The sequence below is a fragment of the Excalfactoria chinensis genome, chromosome 13 (genome assembly GCF_039878825.1).
Source record: "Excalfactoria chinensis isolate bCotChi1 chromosome 13, bCotChi1.hap2, whole genome shotgun sequence".
NCBI classification, from domain to species: domain Eukaryota; kingdom Metazoa; phylum Chordata; class Aves; order Galliformes; family Phasianidae; genus Excalfactoria; species Excalfactoria chinensis.
Genome location: NC_092837.1, coordinates 530,199 through 547,643, shown reverse-complemented (window position 1 = coordinate 547,643; position 17,445 = coordinate 530,199). Strand labels below are relative to the sequence as shown.

Below are 17,445 nucleotides of genomic sequence, written 5' to 3'. Positions count from 1 at the left end.
CCATTTTGTTTGATTGAGCAGAGAAATAGTAATGTAGCATTTTGGCTGTTTTATTTTGCATATTTGCTTGTCATTTTGCTTTAGGAGGGAATAAAATGTTTTTTTCCAGTCTTTTCTATTGAACAGAACCATCACGAACTCTGTCATAGTTTCATTCTTTTTGCCTTTTATCCAAGGCTCTGAATTGGTGCTAACTTTTAAGTCAGGATTTAAGACTTAGCAGAGTTCTGCTCTGTAATGTATCCTGCGGCTCAGAGTCAGCCAGCACTGTTTTTTTTTTTCACAACAGCTTTAGGAATATCCTAAAATGGCAGAACTGTTCCGCAGATTAAATCTCTGTAGAGAAATTATAAAAAACTTACTTTAAAAATACACCTCAGTTTGATGTGGTAAAGCAGACGTTTAAAGCCCAGCTGTCCTCATGCTGTGCAGAATCAAATATTAATTAAAATGAACTTGTGTTTATGTAACTTTCCTGGTAATATGGGCATTAGTGTTCATTAATACGTAGGAAGAAAACTTGGTAACAATGCACTGCTTTCCAATTCGATGTAGAGAATAACCTTTTTTGATGTGGGATGATTAGTTGTAAAGTCAGTCAGTAACGTGCTAGGTTTGGGATCTTCGGTGTTTCATTGTCACTTATTGTTTTGTTTCCTTTTCTCTCCTGTCTGTTTTGTTTGCTCCCACTTCCTGTAGGTGTCTTGCCAGGAATGGCACCTCCCATTGTACCAATGATCCATCCTCAGGTCGCTATTGCTGCTTCACCCGCCACACTGGCTGGAGCAACAGCAGTCTCTGAGTGGACAGAGTACAAAACAGCAGATGGAAAGACGTACTACTACAACAACAGGACTTTGGAGTCGACGTGGGAAAAACCCCAAGAACTGAAAGAAAAAGGTACCGTTTTGTTGTGGTTTTTTAAAATATGACTGTGTAAGAGGGGCAAAATTGCTCAGACTCCTGCTGGTTGTGTTTGAAATGTGAACTAGAATTTTTCTAATCCCTCATCTGTCTTAAGCGTATCTTTATATCGTGATTGTATGGATCCATTTAAGTTGCTGATGAGTCTGAAAGTGACAGTTTCAGGTGCACCTCTTCACTCCTGTAGAATGTAAGTACTGTATAGACTCGCAAATTTGAGAAAATCCCAATTACAGAAAGGTAGAAAATGGGGGAAAGGATCATTTATTTTAAAGACTGTAAAGCAGGAAAAATGAAAGTTGTTAAAATTCTAAGGCTAAGTGAAAGGCTAAGTTTGTGAACAGTTTGAAATACGAAGAAAAAAAGGAAATTGCCTTCTGTCCACGAATTCAGAAGTTGTGCTCTGGTTGTGTTCTATGACTTGCATTTGTTCTAATCCACTTTGTGTCTGTGGGTGTTGTTCCTTTGGAGGAAAATACTTGTATCAGAAGGAAGGAAGAAAGAGGAAAAATCTCATGGCTCTTGTTCAGTGTATAAAGCCTTTTTGGGGGAAGAAAATCCAGTCGGACCAGAAAGTCCTTCCTTTTATTGTCTGATGGTTCTTTCAGTAACAAGAAGTCACTGTTTAGACATATGTCAAGCATTTGTCCAGTTATTTAAGTAATTGATATCCATCTTTCTAATAATTCAACTAACGCTAGCCCATGGCACTCAGTGCAACATCTGCCCTTTTCTTCAACACCTCCAGGTACAGTGATGCACCGCTTCCCTGGGCAGCCTGTTCCCACACCTCAGCGTCCTTTCTGAGGAGAATTTTTTCTTAATATCTGACCTGAATCTCCTCTGGTGAAATGGGAGGCCATCATCTTCATCCTGTTGCTGTTAGCTGGGAGCAGAGGATGACCCCCTCCCCGCCTCACCACAGCCTCCTTTCAGGGAATTGTAGAGAGCAGTAAGATCTCCCCTGATCCTCCCCTGGACTGAACCATCCCAGCTCCCCCAGCCACTCCTTGTAAGACTTGTGCTCCAGACCCCTCACAGCTCCATTGCCCTTCTCTGGACATACTCCAGGGTCTCAATGTCTTTTCTAGCAGTGAGCATAGTACTGCAGGTGCAGCCTCACCTGAACTGAATACAGAGAGTCATCTCCCTGCTCCTGCAGGCTGTGCTGTGTCTGATACAAGGCAGGATGTCCTTGGTCTTCTTGGCCACCTGTGCACACTGCTAGCTCACGTTCAACAGGCTGTCTGCAAACCACCCCAGATCCTTTTTCTCTGTGCAGCTTTTGAGTCGCTCTGCCCTGAGCCTGTAGCAATACTTGGCATTTTTGTAACCAGAATGCAGAACTCAGCACTTGGTCCGAAGTGTGGGTACATTCAGCTGGCTTTTTAATAGACTGTCTTACAAGACTTCCTTTTTCAGTCCCAAGTAGATCTTGCTACTGGAGATAATCCCATCTGTATAAGCAGTTGTTGTAAAGCCCAAGAAGAATGGAATGTAGTGAAAATACATTAAAAACGAGTATGTGCTTGGACAATAGTGGAAAAAACACATTTGTTTCTATAGTTGCTTGTTAATGATATTAAGGAAAGTTTTATCCTTATGCAGAAAAATTGGAAGAGAAGATTAAGGAGACAATTAAAGAACCTACGGAGGAACCCTTACCAATGGAGACAGAGGAAGAAGAGCCAAAGGAAGAACCTATGAAAGAACTTATAAAGGAGGTAAAAGACCTTGCAACAAAATAGTATCATCATTTTAGTTCCTACATCCTTCAGGGCTGGATGCATCTGTAGACCAGGCATTATTGACAGGAAACATGGTTAGTAATCTGAGTTCTTCAGTTTCTGGGGTGGTTTTGGAAGCCTTTTTTATTTTTTATTTTTTGTCCTTATAACTTTTTTTTTAGCAGTAAAAAAGACAACTTTAAAAGAAAAAATAGGGGGTGACTTAAGTTACAAAATTAATATGAACATAGCAAAAAAAGTTAATCTGATTGCACAGACATAATCATCTTTTGCTCTTCTTAAAATGTTCACAAAAACAAAACTTTTCCTTTAAAATCCTTAAATTGCTATTTCTTTGTTTCTTTACTGCCTTGAAACACAACTTAAATTTTTTCCATGTTCTGTATCCAGTCTGTTTAATTTGTTAGGAAAGCATTTGCTAGCAGATGGTCTGTGCTTACGCTACAATAAAAAAAATCAGCTTTTTTTTTCTTTCTTGAAAGGCATTTTGTCATGCTGAGAAAGCACAGGTTTTGAAGATGCCCAGGTGCTTGAGTGAAAATAAATGAAATAAATGTTTTTATATTGATTTCTGTGGACTTGCATGTACATTTCTTAGCAAAAATGCAGAATTCAATTATTATTTTTGCTACCCCGTGTGCTGTTTACTTTTGAGGTAGCAGCTGGTTTGTTTCTTTCTATTACAAAGGTCATTGCGGACTTTGGTCTGTTTTGTGCTCCACGTCTTTGATTCAAATAAATAAATTTTAAGAACAAATACATATTTCTTTGCCCCTGTATTTTAGTCCTTGATGAACTGTGTGAAGAATTTCTCAAGACCTGGAAAAATATTTAAGTAAGGTTTCACTGAAGTCTAAGTGAAGCAAACACTTGGAGGCTTTCTAGATTGAGTTCTTGGAGCAGCACTTACATACAGTCTATGTGATGAAATTCCAGTGCTTTTGTTTGAAGTGTGGTTGAAGTGGAACTGTGAGCTGGTGATTAGCATCGTTTCAAAATACGATTGCTTGTTTAAAACAAGTAAATTACACTGTAATAAACAAGTAATTGCCTAGTTATCACTGCCTAAATCCTGTAACTTGATTTTGTTGTTTGTTTGTTTCTTTGCTTGTTTGTTTTTATCTTGAGGAGCCAAAAGAGGAAGAAATGACTGAAGAAGAAAAAGCAGCTCAGAAAGCCAAGCCAGTTGCAACCACCCCTATTCCAGGAACCCCATGGTAGGTACTGATTTTTCCTTACAGCCTGCAACTGGAGGACTGAAACATCACAAGGAATGTTGCTGGATAGGTAGAACAAGTAATAGTTCATGAAGCAGACTTCTTTGTAGCATAGTCTGTATCTCACACTGACTGCAGTCTTCAGTCCTCTGAGTTGCATTACTAGCATAATTCCATACCCTGCTCCCCTTCATCTGCTGCCGATTCCTCCTGATCTGGTGTGAAATTCTGGCCCCCCAAAATTGTTTACTACTTCTGCTGTTATGCTCTGTGGAAAGAACAGGTGCAGCTGCTGACCAAAACAACCCAATTTTTTTCATATGGCAATATGAACATGATATAACAAGATAAAACAAGACATTTTGTTTTCTGTTAAATTTGTAGGTGTGTGGTGTGGACTGGTGATGAGCGTGTTTTCTTCTATAACCCTACCACACGTCTTTCTATGTGGGACAGACCTGATGACCTTATTGGAAGAGCTGATGTAGACAAAATTATTCAAGAACCTCCTCACAAAAAAGGAATGGAAGAAGGGAAAAAACTTAGTAAGAGTATTCTTCTCACCTGCCTTTAAAAGCCTGAGTATAATTTATCATTTATTTTGTGTTTATTTCCAAAATGAGTAATGTCTAAATAAGTGAGAGAAGTGTAGGCCGATAGAAAAAATAAATAAATAAATGCATATAGCTTTGGAATTTCTTTAGGAAAGAGGGTGGGAATGCAAGAACATCAGCTGCAGTACAGTTTGAAAACAGCTGCCAAGAGCAGAGAATGTGCAAGAGGCTTCTCAGTTGAGACGTCTTTCTGGTATGAGTTCTGGTAGATGGTCCTGGGATGAGTGTGGGTTTGGTAGTTGGAGGAGAGCTAAGTGCGAGTACATAACCAGGAGATCCAGATGTGCTTTGTTAGGCTGTTTAGTCAGAGTTCTTCCCTGGAAATAATGGGTCAGTGTTCGTCGTTTTGAACACAAAGCTTGGCCTAAGTCCATTAGTCCCACCAGTGCATTCTGCTGGTATTTTTCTGGAAGCAACTAAGACCACCTCTTCCTTTACCACAATGCAGTACAGCACATATTGTCCATCCTCTGTTTTTGCACAATGCTTCATATGTGAGTTACCAAAGATAAAAATCTGAAGTAGTACTGAAATCTCTTACAGTTAGAGAAGAGCATGAATCTACTGAAGAAGCAAATGAGGATGAGCCGATTAAAATTAAAAAGCGCAAGTAAGTTTGGAGTTGGTTGTTTATCTTGCTTATGAGTATCTGCACAAAGTCTAGCTGTCTAGATTTTCATAGCAATTATATCTGTAAGATTAGTTTTCACTCTGTTATGGTAGTTTAAATGTTCTGTTTACTTTTTCACACTGTTTTGTGTAATGGAAGCGATAGGCGTTACTTTAGTCAGAGTTACTCCAACATGCTATTTTAAAAACAGTTTTCTGGTTTTGTTGTTTTGTGTGATCATAAAATTGTGAGTTTGTGTTTGGAGCTAAGCACTTTTGCTCATAGTAGATATAAATCAACAAATTGTACATTTATTTCCGGAGATGTTTTGATGGATAAATATATCACTTATATTACAACATTTTCTGCTGTAATCATTGTAAGGTATTTTTAATTTGAATTCACTCCCATAGTCTTTTTCACAGAGCCTCATGGTCTTGAACAGGGGATGGGAGAATCAGTGCAGCTAACCTAAAATCTACTGCACATCTGGCAAGGCCATTGAACACTGCCAGAATGTGTTAAGTTCTTAGACTTGTTTGTTGGCACTGAAGTTGTTGAGAAATACCTTGATTGCTTGAACTCTTTCAGTATGAAAGCATTCCTATTCAAGTCTCAAAGAATGGTCATGACTTGTAAGCCTATCCTTCTGAGTTAGTCTGTCCTATCTGTTGTGGCCTGGTATCATTCAACCTCTGATCTGCTGGGCTGACTTACTACTACTCAAGACATACTGAATGTTTAATTTATTTTTTTTTTCCAGGAAGGATGATAACAAAGATATTGATTCAGAGAAGGAGGCTGCTATGGAAGCTGAAATTAAAGCTGCTCGAGAGAGAGCCATCGTCCCTCTGGAGGCTCGGATGAAACAATTCAAGGACATGCTTCTAGAAAGAGGGGTTAGAGAAATAAGCATGTGTGTGAATGAGTGACTGAGTGGAAGGGTGAGAGGAAGATTCAGACAGAAATCTTAATTCACAGTCAATTCAGGACCTACAGCATTTTATGCAAGGAAAACAATTTCATCATTCTTCCAATTCATGGTTGTGTTTGGTACAAGAGCCTATATTTCACTGATTGTTAAAATCAGAAACATTTTGATTTCTAAATAGGTGAAATTGAACAGTTTCGAGATGGAGGTGGGGGGGGAGGAGAGAGGAGAGAGGAGGAAAAAAAAAATCCAAGTTAAGTAAGCATAAAATTGGAAGATGCCAGTGAAAATAAATAAGAAATGGACACTTAATGTTTTGGGAGGTGTTCCTACATGGGAAAATCAGTAAGTTCCAGTAAGTAGTAAAATTACGTAGAAAAGCTGTCAGTAGTCTGTACATCCTTATCATGAAATGGGAGACTTTTTATTTTTAGTTAACTAAATTGGAAATTTCCCTTGTACTAATCAGTCTAATTTATCTATCAGAACTATTAGAATATAAATTCAGTTTTTCTGGAAGTTAACTACGTGCAGTGGTGGTTCCTGAGCTTTATTTAGTTTCAACAATTAAATTTTATGGATTAACTGTAATAAGTCTTTCCTAAGTTTAACTTGAGCCTGTTTAAGTTGGAGTCTCTTGTACCAGAGCTGTTTAAAAATCATAACACTTAGATCCTGGGCCTGCTCTATACTTTATCTGACAACATAAAATCTGAAGACTGACTTCTTAGCTTTCTTTTAATGTCACTCAGCAGTGGTTATTTTAATGAGTAATTAAGCGTGTGTTATTATTTAAAGTTCTCAGAGCTAATTAGTGTTGCAATTTGCTCTGGCTGTCCCCCACAGCTCATCATCTATTAGTGATGAAAATTTCACCATGAGTTTGTCCCTGTCTTTTCATGCGCTATATTTTTTAAGCAAAACTGTACAACCTTTGTATACATTCAAGGGAAGTTAACCACAAGTTAAAGTCTGACTTGATTTTTAATTAAAGGTCTCTGCTTTTTCAACGTGGGAGAAAGAACTGCACAAGATAGTTTTTGATCCTCGTTATTTACTTCTCAACCCTAAAGAAAGAAAACAGGTAAAGAAGTCAAATTCACTCTCCTTCCAGCTGCTGTGGGTGTTATCTAAATCCTCTTTTTTTTTTCTCCATGTAAGCCTTCCTGTGTAATCAGCATTGCAAGGGATTTTTGTTATTATTAGGGTTTGTCTTGAAATTGAAAAAGCCAAGAGGAAGTTAGTTGATAGTTCTGCTGTTTCAAGATACAGTATTTTAATGCAGTAAAGCTTGTATGCATACAAACAGTTCCCAAAACCTGAATGAAATGGTCAGAATCTTCAGTATCTTCTCAAACTACTGGAGTGATGATTAATGCAGTTGAAAAAGTAATAGTAAAAAATAAAAATAAAAAAAAAATCCCCAACACTTTTTAGTTCTAAAGCAAGTGCCCACTCAGGAAGCTTTAAATGGATGTACAGAAATAGAAAACTCAAAAACACCAGGAGTGTCTGCTTGCTTAAACAGATTACCCAGTAAGATGTTAACATTAACATGTAAGGAACTGTTCACTGCTCTCAGATCATATATTCAGTATCTTGGGGTTCAGTATACTGGAGTAATTCACATATTCAAATACAGTGCATTTGTAACTATTCTTTCTGCCTTGTCTTTATTGGTTCCGTGGTGGGAGGAAAGGGACCAGGGGAAATGGAAAGAAGTGGGATTTTTTTTTCCCCCCCCCTCCTTTCCTAGAGCTGATGTGGCTGCAGGTTTTTCTGTTTTCTGTTGTTTCTACAGGTGTTTGATCAGTATGTGAAAACCCGAGCAGAAGAAGAGCGCAAGGAAAAGAAAAATAAAATAATGCAGGCCAAGGAGGATTTCAAGAAAATGATGGAAGAATCAAAGATTAATCCGAGGTAGGAACTTCTGTCGTTCATGTTCATAAGCACTGTAAGAACCAAGTATTTTTGTGGTGGTAGGTAGATTAACTTCATCAACCTCTTTCAGAGTGTTCAAATAGGAGAAAAGTGAGGTATTAAAACCCTTTTTTTTTTTTTTGCCTACTTTGCACTCGGTCTATAAAATAATAGAGCTTTATTGTGTTTTATGTATTTTCTGTCATTTTGAAGAAGTTCCCGCAATGTTCTCTGGAATGTGGAAGTTTTCAAGATCCACCAGAGTTGTTCTTTAGTAACCCTGTTTCCTAAGAATACTCGTAGTCTCTGAGAAGTGTTAGGGAAGATTTGTCAGTCTGAGAATTTGAAAGGACATTTTTCTGTTTAAAAGTGTGTTAATAATAATATGACACAATGTTTTGATTGTTTTAATATGGAAATTGTTACTTACCCTTCCCGCCCAGGCTGGCATGCAGTGGTAATGGTGAAATAATAACAGTAAATTTACTAATGTTCAAGATTATATTGCTAGAAATATTTGTTTCACACCTTTCTCTCATACAGTTCATGAAATAGGTGCTTATGTCAGCAGGTGAGCGTTCTCTTTCAGCATCTCTTGACCTACTTGGCATTAATTCTTTTATAGTGAAGTAACTGCTTGTTTGGTCTGCTTCAGTTTAATTATATTAGTGATCGGCGTTGGAAATTGATGGAACCCAGTGTTTAATGCTGTTAAAATTCTTACATGGCTTCAAGTCTTGATTAACAGCTCTTACTTAAATCATTGGTCTGCTCATTTAACAAGGGCAGACATTTCAATAGTCTAGGGCGAGCAGAGTCGTGAGATTATTTTAAGAAAAAATGGCTTAGTGAGTTCCACGTAGATGTAGTTTGTAGAGTAACGCCAAAGGTTCTTGTTAGCTTTAGTGTTCTCAGCTTCCAAGATATCTGCAGTTTGTCGTGTTGGGACTGATTCTTACCTAATTGCGGACTGGGGTGGGAAAGAGGATTCCGACTGAAAGACTGTCTTATTTAATCTTATCCTTTGTCTTCTGGTTTCAGTGTTTGTCTAAAGATATTGCTGTACCTCTGTGAGCGTCAGACTACTTTTAATCATCTATCTCAGTCCAACATGCTCAAGAGTTTGTGTTCCACTTAAGCAGCTCTTGTTCTTCAATATAGCTGTGCATTCATTTTCTAATCTTTTTGAATAAGCTACCAAATTCTCTTCTTGTTTCAATTTACCCTACAGCAACAGTAGGCTGGATTTTCCAAGTCTAAACATTCGTATGATTATAAGTGTCTCACGTATTCTTGGGGCCAGATTTGCATCAGAGCTTGGAAAAAGCAGAATAGTGGTTTTTTTTGAGGTAAGTGGCAGTACTATATCTACTGCACAGATTGGAATCTGGCCCTGGAGGTGAGAGAACTGTCAGGAAAATGCTATGGGGATACTGGGTTGAAAGCCCAGTACTGCTGCAACTGCCCATGGTGTTTGAAGTATTTTCAACTCCATGTGTTTTAAGATAAGGCTATACAGGGAAGGTTTAGGTAGCCAGTGTTACATTGTGACTAACACAATAAGATGATTTCCTTGCTAAACTCTTAGCATGGTTTGGCTGCAAGTGAATGCATGCAAAGTTTTCAATTTCACAGCTGTGAAATACCTGGACAGGACTGGTGTCTGAACTGCCTAACCACAAAAAAGACAACTTATAGTCAGCTGAGTTTTCATTTCCTCTTCTTGGTTGTGTTGTAATTTTTCTTCCTACACCTACCACCTGCATGTTCTGCAGGTAGCTCTGTTGAACCAAAACAACAAACCAACACCTTACAAGTGTCTAACATGAGCGTGCCTACACTGGATTCTGTTCTGTAATTCATTTATCAAGCATCTCTATAGTGAGAACATAGGATGTTTTTTCTTTTTTCTTCTTTATTTCTTTCATTGTGCTCTGGCATGTCTAGCAGCAGAAGAAATGTTTCTCTGCTGAACCTGCTTCCCAGCAAAGACAGCTCTGCCACATTAGTTCACTTGCCATTTTGTTGCAGAACTACTTTTAGTGAATTTGCAGCCAAGCATGCTAAAGACTCGAGATTCAAGGCAATTGAAAAGATGAAAGATCGAGAGGCCTTGTTTAATGAGTTTATCACAGCGGCAAGAAAGAAGGAAAAAGAAGATTCGAAGACCAGGGGTGAGAAGGTAAGGTGAATTTTTTTAGCTCAGCGGTGTGAGTGGTGCGAGCCTGAGTGAGATGGGACAGAGCTAGTGCTTGCGTTGTAGCATGCCTTGCCTGGGACCCAGTCCTTCCCTTTCTGTAGATGTTTTACAGTGTAAGCACTTCACAGATGTGTCTTTGTTATTTCTAAACTAACTGCTTTTAAGTTTGCAGGTATACTGACTTTAGAGTGTGTTGAGCTCATATTTGTGATGCTGAGCTTACTTAAAAGAACACTTTAAGATATTGTCCAGGGGCACTGAAAGGAACACAGTCCTCATCCTGCTTGGCTGGGAGACCCAGAACCAGCCATTACCTCTCTGCTCTCTTAGTGAAGGCAGAAAGATCTTTGAATTCTCTGCAGGCTGCTCCAAGTAAATTTCAAACAGCTTCTATATTTTCTTTCCATTTAAAGCTAGCACTTCAGTGACTTTTAATCTATCAGTGAATATATCTTATGTATAAACTGCTGCTTATTAGAATTAAAGGTCAGCTATTAAAGATTAATGAATTCCAAATGTCATCTGACTGTAGTGTCAATAGTCAAGAGCAGGCTTTCATAGAATCAAAGAATGGTTTGGGCTGGAAGGGGCCTTTAAGATCACCCAGTCCCAGCCCCCTGCTGTATGCAGGGACACCTCTAGCCCAGTTTGTTCACAGCCCCATCCAGCCTGGCCTTCAGTGCTTTCAGGGATGGGGCATCCACAGCCTTACTGGGCAGCCTGTTCCAGTGTCTCACTTCCCTCACAGGAATGAGCTTCCTAATATCTAGTCTAAATCTACCCTCTTCCAGCCCAAAGCCATTTCCCTTCATCCTTTTGCTACCTGCCCTTATAAAAAGTCCCTCCCCAGCTTTCCCGTAGGCCCCATCAGGTACTGGAAGGCCTCCTCAGAGCCTTCCGTTCTCCAGGCTGAAGAGCCCCAGCTCTCTCAGCCTGCCCTCATGCTCCAGCCGTATGATCATCATCATAGCCCTCCTCTGGACCTGCTCCAACATCTCCATGTCCTCCTTATGCCGGGGCTCCAGAACTGGATGCAGTACTGCAGGTGGGGTCTCATGAGAGCAGAGCAGAGGGGTAGAATCGCCTCCCTTGCCTGCTGGCCTCACTTCCCTTGGTGTGCTCTCAGTGCTAGGAGAGCAGTTGACTGGAGGTGATGTTGGGTGCTACCACCAAGATGTGTGGTCCCTGTGTGGTGTGTGAGTGGAGAAAAAAAAAAACCTGATCGTTTTTGACATTTTAAAGTCTTCAGTGTTTATTTTGTAGCATAAAGTTAATGTACGTTTCACTGAGAATACTTGCAGAAGGTAAAAATGCTGAACATCACATTAGATTTGCAGACAGTTTACTTGTTCAGTAAGTCTTGTGTTTGTTATTTTTCCTTAATCCAGGTTCTCTGATCTTTTTCTTCTTCCAAATGTTGCCTTATTGCTGATATTTTCGATAAATGTGCTCTTAGGAGAGCTGATGTATTTCGAAACCAGAATTGTACATACTGCGCTTCAGTTATGAAAGTGGAACTTTAAAGCATTCTTGCAGCTTAGTGAAGTTGAAAGCCTAAAAGAAGTAAAATGTTGTATTGTTGCATGATTGTTCTTAAGTTAAAGTTAAAAGAAGAGAGACTGTGTTTGTTTGCTTTTGAAATAATGTTTTTTTTTTTTTCTCCAAAAGCCTTTTGTAACCATTTTATGTATTCTGTTTTATAACAAGTGGATAGACTTTACAGTTATGTGCTGTGCGGCCTGTCAATCAGTTCAGTCTGACAGCTGTCAATCTCTGACACGCAAATATTATGGGATTCCCTAGTGAGGAAAGAATTGGTATCTCTGTGTGGTGACTTTAGCCTCCCGCAGCTCCGGTACTTTACATTTTTTTAGTTTATTTCCTTGTGAAGTGATGAGAGTTGTACCTGCAATGTGTTAACTGCCAAAAAACATAGACCTCTAAATACGCCTGAAATAGTTTCGGTCTTATTTTCCTTTGATTTCGAAAGTGTTTAAAACCAAAGAAAATTTAAAGTGTTGAACTTGAAGCTTTCTCAGTCTGCCTTAAAAGTCCAAAATCTCTATTTAAGGAGGATCCGCTCTACAGAAATCTTTAATGTAAGGGTTTGTGGCTGTCCAGTATTTTGATTTTTGCTGCAAGTTGTGGCTCAGTGGCCGCTGATGTGGTGGGTTTTCAGCTGCTGCTTGTGTTAGTGAGCAGGATCCGAGCACTTCTAGGTGGCAGAGAGGAGCAAGTGCTGTGGGCTGGAGGTGGAGGAAGTGGGGGAGCAGGTAGGGAGCAGATCCCAGTGCTGGTGTTGTGCTGGGCACTGGGATGCTGCTGCATAGCTCTGTGGTGCCGTGCTGCAGCCATCAGTGCCGGTAATGGTTCCCCTTGGGTGGTGTTTGTCAGGCTAGTTATATTTGTTATATGCTTACATATACTGAATTTCAAATCAAACAGCTGCAATCCTAAAAGGCTGTTCTTTGGTGAGACATTTTGAAGTTTTAATTAAAAAGCAAATCACAGTACTTGTGCTGTAGATGTTGCAGATGAAGGGTAGTTCTGGCTGAAGTTAAACCCACGCTTTGAGAGTCATTCATGTTTCTTAAGGAAGTGGCTCTATGTTTCCTTTCTCCTGCAGCCATTGCTTACAGAGCATCAGTGTTGGGGCAGTGGGGCGGGCTGGGGGCAGTGCTGGGAGCACACAGTGCTGCTGGGTGGGATGCTGCCCTGCAGGTTTTGTTGTGGAAGCAATTCCTGCAGTGCTGTGTGCTCTGAGATTTGATTGCTTTTTTTCCCATGGAATATATCCATCACACGTTATTTGTGCAGAGTGCTTCTGGTTAAGCTCTGAAAGGCCCTTACTTTATAGACTTCTGTAGCATGATCTGGGCACCGTTTGATTTTTGACATATTTCTAATGCCATGGCTTAGAAAGCTTCATATTTTTATACTGCATGCATGTTTAAAGATGTTTTGAAACAACATTCTTTATCTTAAAATGAATAAATGGCTTGCTTAGCATTTTCAGCAAAATGATAGTGTTATAGATACAGAGTAACTCCTGCTGGCTCTAACCAGCTATTCTCTAATCTCTGCTTACTATCTGAACCTTTCTGAGATAGTAAAGAAAACAAGTCAAGTCAATGCATCCTTTTATGTTTATGTATTAATACTGTGAAGAGTTTAAGTTATCCCTGCATCAGCCTGCAGAATGTTGTTCTGAGCTTTGTTTCATTCTCATGTGCTATAACCAATCACTGTTAGAACAGCAGCTTGGTGGTTCTCTGGGAATGCAGAGTGGGTTCCACCTCCTTTGTGTTCCAGAGCTGCTTTTGGTGATTTTCAAATGGGTGAGGAGAGGTAATAAGGAGCACAAATTGAATGGCCAGTCCTTAACTAATTTTTTTAGTGATATACCAAGACCAACGACTTCATTCCATAGGCCAGCAAGGCTTGGGATGCTACGAAGGCCGCGTGCTCAACCTTGTGTGACCAGTCTGTCCATTCACTGGCTCCAGGTTGTTCAGGAAGTGAGGCTAACAGGTCCCTTGCTTCTGTTCTCAGACATGGGGTCTTAAATGCCAAACCAGACTTCTGTAGCATCAAGTGTTGGAAACAAAAAGGAAAAATTGTCTAAGGTGCATGTCAGGAACGAGGGAAATCATCAACCCCAGAAAATAGGGGTGTAATAAGGCACAGGAGTTGTTACTCTTGTGACTGCTGATCCTGGGAGTTTTGAGTGAAAATTAGTTTTCTAGCTCTTGTCTTAAGATTTAAACAAGCAAATAACAAAAACAAAAAAGCAGAACAGAAATCCAGCAGGACTGGTGCTCTGCCAGCCGTTCATAGTGCTCTCATTTGGGGCAGACTGTTGACATCCCGTTTAAAATTGAAAATCTAGTCTAAAACTTTTTCTTATTTGCACAACCATCTCTTAAAGTAATTCACTTAATTACTACTGTATGTGTTTAGTTCTTTATTGGTTAGATCCATCTTAAGATTCTGCTACTTACGAGCAGATCCAAGTGTTTACCTCTGTTTATTGTATACTTGGAATACAAATCCTTAAATATGCAATTTATTTAGAGCCCTGTTTAAATCTGCATAGCTTCTGTGCTATTGATAGAAAAATGCTACAATATAGAATTAGTAGCTTGTTATTTTGATATGCACAAGCTCAAGTAATAAGCTGAAATTGAAGAAATAAAATCTGCATTGGTAAATCATTCTTTAATGATTATAGTTCATCTTAGCTTAGGCAGATTTTCCTGATGTATTTGCTTTAGTAAAATTTTCTGAAAGAGGAAGCGAATTCTAGATGTGTGAGGTCTAAATTCAGAGTTTTAGTAGTTTTAATGGTTTTTCTAAATTAAAATGGTATGTAATGTTAGTATACTTCCCTCTGATGGAGGTAAGTTCATTTCTTTTTTCATAAGAGCAAACTGCTGCGTGTCAAAGTCTCTTTCTCAAGTGTTGTCTTTCTGTTATTGTCTGTAAAATAGATCAAAATGGACTTCTTTGAACTACTGGCTAACCACCACCTGGACAGTCAGTCTCGCTGGAGCAAAGTGAAGGACAAAGTAGAGACTGACCCTCGTTACAAAGCTGTGGATAGCTCTTCACAGAGGGAAGACCTTTTCAAACAGTACATTGAAAAAATAGCTAAGGTACGTGTGTGACATTTGAAAGAGCAACTTTGCAAGTTCCGCTGGTTACGTTGCTAATAATGTGTGAAGGAACTAACTGTAAGATGGACTCACATGTGCTTTTTTTTTTCACGCTTAAGAAAACTCTGTACTGTGGTTATTTGTAGAAGTACCCTGGAATGATTGTGTAAGTCTTAGATGAGCTGTCCATGGAACTGCTGCTGCAGTCTCCGTGGTGTGTACATGCCTGCAGACATACATACACAGGTGAATTTATACAGCAGAACAGAAAAAACAGAGACTCCTATAAAGTCATTGGCTATAAAACTTCAGAACATGCAGACATCACACTGATTTCTCTGAACAAGAATGGTACTTTCCTGTTCTCTGGTTTTCTGGTTTTCATATCAGCTGAACTTTCAGGATTATAAGCTCTTTCACTGGATCCTTTCTCTTCTAGGAGATTAATGGTGGAGCAGGTAAAAGTTGACTAAAGATAGTTGTAGTGCTTCACTCAGCCATCATTCACCATCAGGAAACACACAGAATAGTTGTTCTGTGATGAGAACAAGTCTGTGTTGTAAACACAACACAGTGTTGTGTTCTTTCCCCCTTGTAGCCCCTACAGCAATTCAGCAGTTCTTGAAGCAAAATTTCGTAACCTTTTAGATCTTACATCACTTTGAAGTATTTTGTTCTGAGATGCTTTTGGTTTGATGATCCTTTCATTGGCTTACCTGTCTAATCAAAGCACAAAAGATGTCACGTTGTTCTTATGGAGGAAAAGCTTCTATTCTTACATTCCAGAATTTAGATTCTGAAAAGGAAAAGGAGCTGGAAAGACAAGCTCGCATTGAAGCAAGTTTGCGTGAAAGAGAAAGAGAAGTGCAGAAAGCTCGTTCAGAGCAAACCAAGGAAATCGACAGGGAACGCGAGCAGCACAAACGGGAGGAAGCAATACAGAACTTCAAAGCGCTGCTGTCTGACATGGTAAGACACAAATAGGTTCTCTCCTCTGCCATTCGCTCCAGGAGCTTGGCAGTGCAAGTTGATGCTACATTAAAAAGCACTTTGGCATTTATAATTAAGTTCATATAGAAATATAATAGTCTTAATCTTCTTTACAAGAGAATAGTTTTCCAGGTCAATGTGATTTCTCCTCCTGCGTGTGAACTAATGCACGATGTATCCCTTTGCTGCTGCATGGTTAGTGTTTATAATAGGAAAGCTGATATTGTCTCTTAATATTTTTGGAAGAGCTTTAATTTTTAATTTGAGCTGTAGTTTAAAACAAGGGATAGAAGAAAGCTACGTATTACCTAACACTTGTCAGTGAACCCTAGACGATAGTCATCCTTCTGCCCAGGTGCGTTCCTCAGACGTGTCGTGGTCTGATACCAGAAGGACCCTGCGCAAAGATCACCGGTGGGAGTCTGGATCCTTGCTGGAAAGGGAAGAGAAAGAGAAGCTCTTTAATGAACACATCGAAGCACTTACCAAAAAGAAGAGAGAACACTTTAGGCAACTTCTGGATGAAACTTCAGCGGTAAGAGTATATGTGCTCCAACGTGAGATCTTTGCAGGTTCACGGGGAGTTAGAATTTTCAGTTTTCTGTCATGAGTTAAGTTTTGTTGGCTTCATTTCCCATTTCCTTCACCACTCCTTTCTCTATAAGAAAGATGTACTTGTTTATCTTGAGTACTGTTTCAGTTTAACATACAGTTAATTTGCATTTAAACTTCTAATCAGTGATTTTTTTTTATCTCCTGCAGGATGTTACCTTTCTTCAGTATTCAGTTGCTTGATATTCTTTTCCATATGGCATCTTGCTCTTTCAAATATCCAGTGTGTTTCTCTCGAGACCAGTAAATGATCTTTTGTCTGTCTCGGTGTTTTGTTTTAAATCATGCTTGTTAATCTGAACTTCTGTTCACACTCAGGGAACCTACCATCTTCTCAGTGTGCTGTGGGGTTCTAGTGAGTCTTCATCGTTTAAAGTTGTGTACAAACTTCAGTCAGCTTCCTTTCACCCTACAACTTATAGCATTTTTAAGGCATTGGTTGAAAGCTCTTAGAACAGCAGGCAGATCTTAGTGTGATGGAAAGGTAATTTTTCACAGCATATATCCATAAATACGTTCTGAAAAAAGACCTTAGAATGTAAATGATGTTTGTGAGCATGTTGATTTGAAAGTGTCTGAAGAAAAGTAAATGTATGACATCATCTAATAAGAAATACAAGTACAGCAATAGGAATGATAAAAACCCAACTTGGATACAGCAGCAATTTTGTTATTGTGCTTTGGAGGTGGTTACTTTCAGATGTGGTAATATTTACATTCCACGTTTGTAGAATATATTTCTTTTTCTTGCAGTTTTAACTGTTTTTGCTTCTTTTGAAAGATAACTTTAACATCGACATGGAAAGAAGTGAAAAAAATCATTAAAGAAGATCCGAGGTGCATTAAATTTTCTTCAAGTGACCGGGTAAGGGGTTTGCATGACTGTTGTTGGCCTTCCCTGTGGTGCAGGATACAGAGCAAGAGAATCAGGGACCGCTGGAATGGTGCCTGCTTTATATGAATGTTAATATTCTTTTTTAATTAAGAAATGCAAAAAGTAAACAAAAATACATTCATTGTGTAA

The 17,445-nt window shown here is 39.1% G+C and overlaps 1 protein-coding gene across 4 annotated transcripts in view; it reads left to right on the top strand.

The window, feature by feature from the left end:
* The window catches only part of TCERG1 (transcription elongation regulator 1), a 32,220-nt gene that overhangs the window by 12,677 nt on the left and 2,098 nt on the right, over positions 1 to 17,445 (top strand). For 3 of the 4 annotated variants that reach the window (XM_072348436.1, XM_072348435.1, XM_072348432.1), the window contains 13 exons: positions 700 to 900; positions 2,533 to 2,648; positions 3,801 to 3,889; positions 4,274 to 4,434; positions 5,047 to 5,113; positions 5,877 to 6,012; positions 7,039 to 7,128; positions 7,846 to 7,964; positions 9,996 to 10,146; positions 14,655 to 14,819; positions 15,606 to 15,788; positions 16,165 to 16,344; positions 17,203 to 17,286. In XM_072348436.1, coding sequence (XP_072204537.1) covers positions 700 to 900; positions 2,533 to 2,648; positions 3,801 to 3,889; positions 4,274 to 4,434; positions 5,047 to 5,113; positions 5,877 to 6,012; positions 7,039 to 7,128; positions 7,846 to 7,964; positions 9,996 to 10,146; positions 14,655 to 14,819; positions 15,606 to 15,788; positions 16,165 to 16,344; positions 17,203 to 17,286 — 1,742 coding nt within the window. The remainder of the gene's footprint in view (positions 1 to 699; positions 901 to 2,532; positions 2,649 to 3,800; positions 3,890 to 4,273; positions 4,435 to 5,046; positions 5,114 to 5,876; positions 6,013 to 7,038; positions 7,129 to 7,845; positions 7,965 to 9,995; positions 10,147 to 14,654; positions 14,820 to 15,605; positions 15,789 to 16,164; positions 16,345 to 17,202; positions 17,287 to 17,445) is intronic. The other variant, XM_072348434.1, reaches the window with a different exon arrangement.